General features: G+C 42.5%; 2 protein-coding genes across 2 annotated transcripts in view; one reads left to right on the top strand and one right to left on the bottom strand.

Moving 5' to 3' along the window:
• Positions 1 to 2,958, top strand: part of LOC109951397 (solute carrier family 2, facilitated glucose transporter member 4) — a 10,479-nt gene extending 7,521 nt beyond the window's left edge. The window contains exons 7-11 of the mRNA XM_020585884.1: positions 159 to 346; positions 511 to 615; positions 1,407 to 1,508; positions 1,597 to 1,800; positions 1,975 to 2,958. Of these exons, the coding sequence (XP_020441540.1) occupies positions 159 to 346; positions 511 to 615; positions 1,407 to 1,508; positions 1,597 to 1,800; positions 1,975 to 2,202 (827 nt within the window). The 3' untranslated portion in view covers positions 2,203 to 2,958. The remainder of the gene's footprint in view (positions 1 to 158; positions 347 to 510; positions 616 to 1,406; positions 1,509 to 1,596; positions 1,801 to 1,974) is intronic.
• A 1,442-nt stretch (positions 2,959 to 4,400) lies between these two features.
• Positions 4,401 to 6,285, bottom strand: part of LOC109951390 (Y-box-binding protein 2-A) — a 4,098-nt gene continuing 2,213 nt past the window's right edge. The window contains exons 6-9 of the mRNA XM_020585872.1: positions 6,157 to 6,248; positions 5,864 to 6,071; positions 5,483 to 5,605; positions 4,401 to 5,397 (exon numbers count right to left, since the gene is read on the bottom strand). Of these exons, the coding sequence (XP_020441528.1) occupies positions 5,359 to 5,397; positions 5,483 to 5,605; positions 5,864 to 6,071; positions 6,157 to 6,248 (462 nt within the window). The 3' untranslated portion in view covers positions 4,401 to 5,358. The remainder of the gene's footprint in view (positions 5,398 to 5,482; positions 5,606 to 5,863; positions 6,072 to 6,156; positions 6,249 to 6,285) is intronic.

Genomic DNA, 6,285 nt, shown 5'->3' with positions numbered 1-6,285 from the left:
GAAAAATTTAAGGGGGTCTGAATACTTTCCGTACCCACTGTAAGTCTCCATGGGTTCAAGCATTATAAACATCCTCACTACAAATGTCCAAAACTCAAATGGATTCTTGGAAGAATACATGAGAAAACACACTCCTAAAATCTGCTTCCTTCCTGTAGGTCTGAGGAGGTTGACGGGCAGGCAGGATGTGGGCGACATGATGGCAGAGATGAAGGAGGAGAAGAGGAGAATGGACATGGAGAGGAAGGTGTCCATCTCGGAGCTGTTTCGCTCTTCACTCTACCGCCAGCCCATCATCATCGCCATTATGCTGCAGCTCTCCCAGCAGTTATCTGGGGTCAATGCAGTGAGTCAGGGTTGATTTGAACACTGATTTAGTTATCATAAGCGCTCCACAAATAAAAAATTACATGTCATTCATGTCCTTTTTAAATGACCATTCAGTCCCAAAAAGGAAGCAGGAATCAGGACAGCATGACCTAACCTAATCCTGTTTACTCCTCTGCCCAGATTTTCTACTACTCCACCAGTATCTTCATGAAGGCAGGAGTCCAGAGTCCAGTCTATGCCACAATAGGAACCGGTGTGATAAACTGTGCCTTTACAGTGGTCTCAGTGAGTAATCAACCCAGAAGGCCTTTGTCTTAGCTTTTTGATGTGCTCCTCTGTTCTTACCAGAACATCTTAAGTGTAAGATCATTTTTAAAAATAATGTATGATAAAGATGAGAGTCCTGCCAACTGTACAAAATTGTCTCTCTGTTACTGTTTAACGTTGTTATCAAAAAGCAAATAAGAGGGAGTTGGTGAACCTTTCTTTCATTTGCCCAGCACTCAAATGTTTTTACATCTGAATAGACTGAGTGTGGTTTGGCAGGTCAAGATTTTTCAATGTCATTAAATGGGTCAAGAAATATGATTTTTTTTTTTTAAAGCCACACTAGCGCCGTGGCTCTTGGGATGGCAATGTTGGTCCACCGCTGTGGGCCAGACTGAAATATCTCAACAAATATTGGATGAACTGGCACAAGATTTGGTACAGACACAGTTTCCAGTTAATATTTTAGTTTATGACCAAATATCTGCACAGTTAATGAGATTCCCATCATCCTCAGCTGTAGTTGGTGTTTGGTGCTAATTTGAAAATGTTAGCATTCTAACAGACTAAACTGAAACCATGAACATGGTACATAGTATACCTGCTAAACATCAGATTAATAGTTGTCATTTTTAGCATTTAGCTCAAAGGGCCACTGTTTGTATAGTCAAGCTCACAAAGCTGCTAGCATGGCTGTGGTGAACTAGGTGAACAGCAGCTTTAGCAAGCCAAGTAGATTATATATTTTAGCTGCAGGTCAGGGCAGCATGGTGGTAATAACCCTTCTGTTGCCATTTTCTTCTTATTAGCTCTTCCTGATAGAGAGGATGGGTCGACGGACACTCCACATGCTAGGACTAGGAGGGATGTGCATCTGTGCCATCATCATGACTGTGGCTCTTGCTTTATTGGTCAGTCTCCCAAAGATGTAGACTTCCTGTATTTGTATAGCTTCCTAATTTCTACAAAAGTGAACCCTTTTTTTCTTGCACCTGACAGGACAGTGTACCTTGGATGAGTTACATCAGCATGCTGTCCATCTTTGGTTTTGTGGCCTTCTTTGAGGTTGGACCAGGTCCCATCCCCTGGTTCTTTGTAGCTGAGCTATTCTCTCAGGGTCCAAGGCCGGCTGCCATGGCTGTGGCCGGCTGCTCCAACTGGACAGCCAACTTCATCATCGGAATGTGTTTCCAATACATTGCTGTTAGTATCATATACTTTAAACTGATGTTACGGGAGTCCTAAGCTTTGATAATACCCCAGTGATGATTTTCTCTGCCTCACTTAAGTGCAGCTTTCAAATTTTCTGGAAATATCTAGGGTCTGCTCCTTCTCATGACATTTAATATAGACTTCCTCCTTTACTTCTGTTACCAGGACCTTTGTGGCCCATACGTCTTCCTCATCTTTGCAGTACTTCTCCTGTTCTTCCTCATCTTCACATTCTTACGGGTGCCAGAAACACAGGGAAGGACCTTTGACCAGATTGCAGCAAACTTTCACCAGCACTCGGCAGGGATGATAGATATGGACCTGGACCTAGACTTGGATCAGGACAAGCCCAGCACTGAGCTGGACTACTTGGGGGAGGAAAGCATCAACTGAAGAGTTGGAACCGAGCACAGCTTGGGATGAACTGTGTATACAGGCCTGAATCCAAATTTTTATCTGGCATGTACAGTGGCTTCAGAAAGTATTCAGACTCCACTTCTTGCACACTTTGTAGAATCATTTCTAAATTGATAAAATTTACATTTCTGCTCATCAGTCTACACTCATTAATCTGAGTTTTTAGTATACTGAGGTCTTGATGTAGCCTCATAGTGTGGTGTCAAAGCAGTGCTAAAGGTGTGTAACAATTTGGGTTCTTTGGAATTATTCTTTCTTGGTACCACTGCTTTATAAGCTTATTTAAGAATGACTTATCAAAGGCTAAAAACCTATGGATTAAAAGTTGACTACTGTAGTTTTAAGTAATGTGATGCAAATAAGGACACAGTGCCTGGACTGTTGAGGCACCGACTGACTGCCAGTGGAGTAGGATTTTATTCCATGGTGAGGCACTCTGCAGTAATGTTGGAATTCCTTTGTCTCTCAAGTAAAGGTCTGGTTTTGTGTTTAGATGTTTGGCTTTTTTGATAAGGGCTTGCAGAAAAATGTATTCCTCAAAGTTTGGGAGGCTCAAGCTATCACTCACTTACATAAAAGGTGCTGTGTGATGGTCTAAGTTTAAATTCCTTACACAGCCTAGTTATTTGGTTTTATAAACCCCAGTCTGTGATGGAATAGTGCCTGATTTGCAAGCTATAAAGAGTAGATTCTCTTGTAGATGATTTTATGTCACAAGCATTTGTGTATTTTCTTTGCATTGGTCATGTGTTTTATTCTTTAATGGAGTGTATCTGAGGATTTGTAATTTGTATAAAGAGAAGACCGATTCTGTGGCCATGTTTGACTAGGGCTACGTTCACATTACATATCTACACTCAGTCTAATATTTTAGTCAGATCTAACCTTTGTTGCTTGGGGTGCTTCAGGAAATTAGGTGACAGGTATCCAGCTCGAGCATCATTCACATCCTAAACCAAACGTGAAATTTGTGCAAAAGACCGACAAGGGTACTGACTCGCTCCAGGTACTGTGCAGTTATTTTTAAAAGGGATGTTTTTTTGTTTTTTAAAATGAATTCTGATTAACAGGGCAGATATGGGTCTAAATTAGGATCACAGGCAAGTGGCCAAGATCCAATATGGACCCTCCCCCCCACCAACAGTCTATAGGACAAAAAGTACTATACACAGGGAAAACATTTGGAAATGCCTCCATTAATATACAGGTGCATCTCAATAAATTAAAATATCGTGGAAAAGTTCACTTATTTCAGTAATTCAAATAGTGAAACTTGTATATTATATACATTCAGTACACACAGACTGAAGTAGTTCAAGCCGTTGGGTCTTTTAATTGTGTTGATTTTGCTGGGCTAAGGAGAAGAACTGGACTGTTGCCCAGTGGTCCAAAGTCCTCTTTTCAGATGAGAGCAAGTTTTGTATTTCATTTGGAAACCAAGGTCCTAGAGTCTGGAGGAAGGGTGGAGAAGCTCATAGCCCAAGTTGTTTGAAGTCCAGTGTTAAGTTTCCACCTGCCCACACTGCCAAAAGCACCAAAAGTTGGTTAAATGACCATGGTGTTTGTGTGCTTGACTGGCCAGCAAACTCACCAGACCTGAATCCCACAGAGAATCTATGGGGTATTGTCAAGAGGAAAATGAGAAACAAAATGCAGATGAGCTGAAGGCTACTGTCAAAGAAACCTGGGCTTCCATACCACCTCAGCAGTGCCACAGACTGATCACCTCCATGCCACACCGAATTGAGGCAGTAATTAAAGCAAAAGAAGCCCCTACCAAGTATTGAGTACATATACAGTAAATGAACATACTTTCCAGAAGGCCAACAATTCACTAAAAATATTTATAGGTCTTATGAGGTATTCTAATTTATTGATAGTGAATTGGTGGGTTTTTATTAAATGTGGGCCAAAAATCAACACAAAAGACCCAACAGCTTAAACTACTTCAGTCTGTGTGTACTGAATTTATACAATACATGAGTTTCACTATTGAGTTGAATTACTGAAATAAATGGACTTTTCCATGATATTCTAATTTATTGAGATGTACCTGTATACTGTGTAAATATAAGCAAAGAACCAAATGCAAAAACTGCACAAACACAGCAGAGCAGGTTCTGATCCATTTGTCTGCAGCCTAGATGTCAAAGGAAGAAATAAGGACTGAATCCTGAGATTTGCAAACATGATTTATTAATTAGCATTTTACATAACATTGCACATAATCCCCTCCAAAGGAAAAAAAAATAAAATAAAACTAAAGTTCTCAATCCATCCTCAACTGAGGAGATGAAGTTGCACATTAAGAATTAATTGAGGTGGTAATTGAACTAAACTGACTTCCATAATGCACCAACCTCACACCTGCTTGATTTTCCCCCCTCATCCAAATTAAAATATTTAAAAAAAATCTCAAGGCTGGGTCCTCGATGGACTACTTGACATGTCCCATGTATTCAATTAAAGCAGGCTAGTTTTTAAAAGGGGTAGTATAACTGGGCTACCAAGCACCTTGTCCAGTCTTTCCCTTTTCTTTTTAAAGATACTCATAATTTCCAAATATGCACCCACCACCCACCTATTTCACACTCTTCGCTACCCCGTCCCTATCCACATGTCCGTGTCTAGACAAACAAGATGGGGAGGGGGCCTGAGGGACGAATGCAAGACCAGGTGGGTTGGAGGATGGGGGAGTGCACGGAGGGGAGAACAGTGCATGTGTTCTGAAGTAAAGTCCAGTCCTCCAACCCTAGGACCTATGAGAAAACAAAATAAAAGACGCAAGGGAGACAGGGTTTGAAAGACAGACCTGAAGAAACAGCCTCAAAACAAAAAGATGCCTCAGAGCCTGAAACAAGATGAACTGAATCTGAAATCTAGGTTCCCAGAGTTCACACAAAATGTTCCCCGCATTAAACAAAGGACTCAGTTCCAACATAAGGAGTTGCCTTAAAGACTCGCCATAAAACTCCTCTCCCGTTAGCACCACTAACGCCCATGAATGGCCATCATCCTGCAGGATAGCCAATGTGGCACATGTAGCACAAGGAGTGCAACCCTACACCCTCATGTCTCCCACCCCCGCCTGACCCAGCGCTGCATGTCCCACCTCTTGCCAAGGCTCAGATGTCACTGTGCTGGTGCTGGGTCTGTTGTGGCCACTGTGGGCTGTGGGGAAGGACAATGAAGATGTGGGTCAACAAACTGAGGAAAAAATGGAAAACAAAAAAAAATGGAGGATGTGAAGTTTTACCTCAGGTGATTTGGGTATTTTAGGGGGGGGTTTAGGAGAGCCCTTTGTAGTAGGTTTAACATCAGTTGGGTTTGAAGATTGAGGTGGGGTACCAGGTTCTGATGCAGACTTCTCTGTATCATTCTGCACAAGCATGCAACAGTAAACCATTAGAACACACACGTCTGGGCAGCTTTTAAATACATTGGCATATTTTGGAGTAAGTGACAAAGATGATTTTCCCAATAAAAAAAAAAACTGTTAAAAGCCAATTCATGCATTTCAGGTTGTGACATACAAGCAGAGTGACAGGTTAGCACATGAGAGTTTCTATTTGTTCATGTTTTAGAACAGCAGATTGAGCACTTGCTACAGTTCATGATCAGAAACACTTGTACTCACTTTCGAGGTAGAGGATTCAGAGTTCCTCTGCCTACGTCGTCTAGGCTGGCGACGTTGTTTCTGGCTTTGTGTCGGAGCCGGTTCCCCGTTGGCCTGGGGAGTCTCAGAGGCCTCTGTCTGCTTCACTTCACTCTGCTCCTGGCTCTCCTGGGGAGCGGCTGCCTGCTGGCCATCTGCAGACTGAGACTGTGGGCGAGGTCGGCCCGGCCTGCAAGTCCCAGGAATACAGATTCCCTTTCACATTTGTGGAATTCAGCAGAGAATGGACAATAAAAGCACAGAGGTTCCCATACCTGCGGTATGGACGCCAGAATCTACGCCTTGGCAGCCGTGATGTCTGATCACTGGCTACTGCTGCTCCCTCCTTCTGCTCATCAGCTTGCCCCTGACAAGACAAGCACAGGCTTTCAGACAAACTTCAA

This window comes from Monopterus albus, unplaced genomic scaffold (genome assembly GCF_001952655.1).
Source record: "Monopterus albus unplaced genomic scaffold, M_albus_1.0 scaffold384.1, whole genome shotgun sequence".
Classification (NCBI taxonomy): domain Eukaryota; kingdom Metazoa; phylum Chordata; class Actinopteri; order Synbranchiformes; family Synbranchidae; genus Monopterus; species Monopterus albus.
Note: the sequence above shows the minus strand (reverse complement) of the source record. Positions and strands in the feature narration are given on the sequence as shown.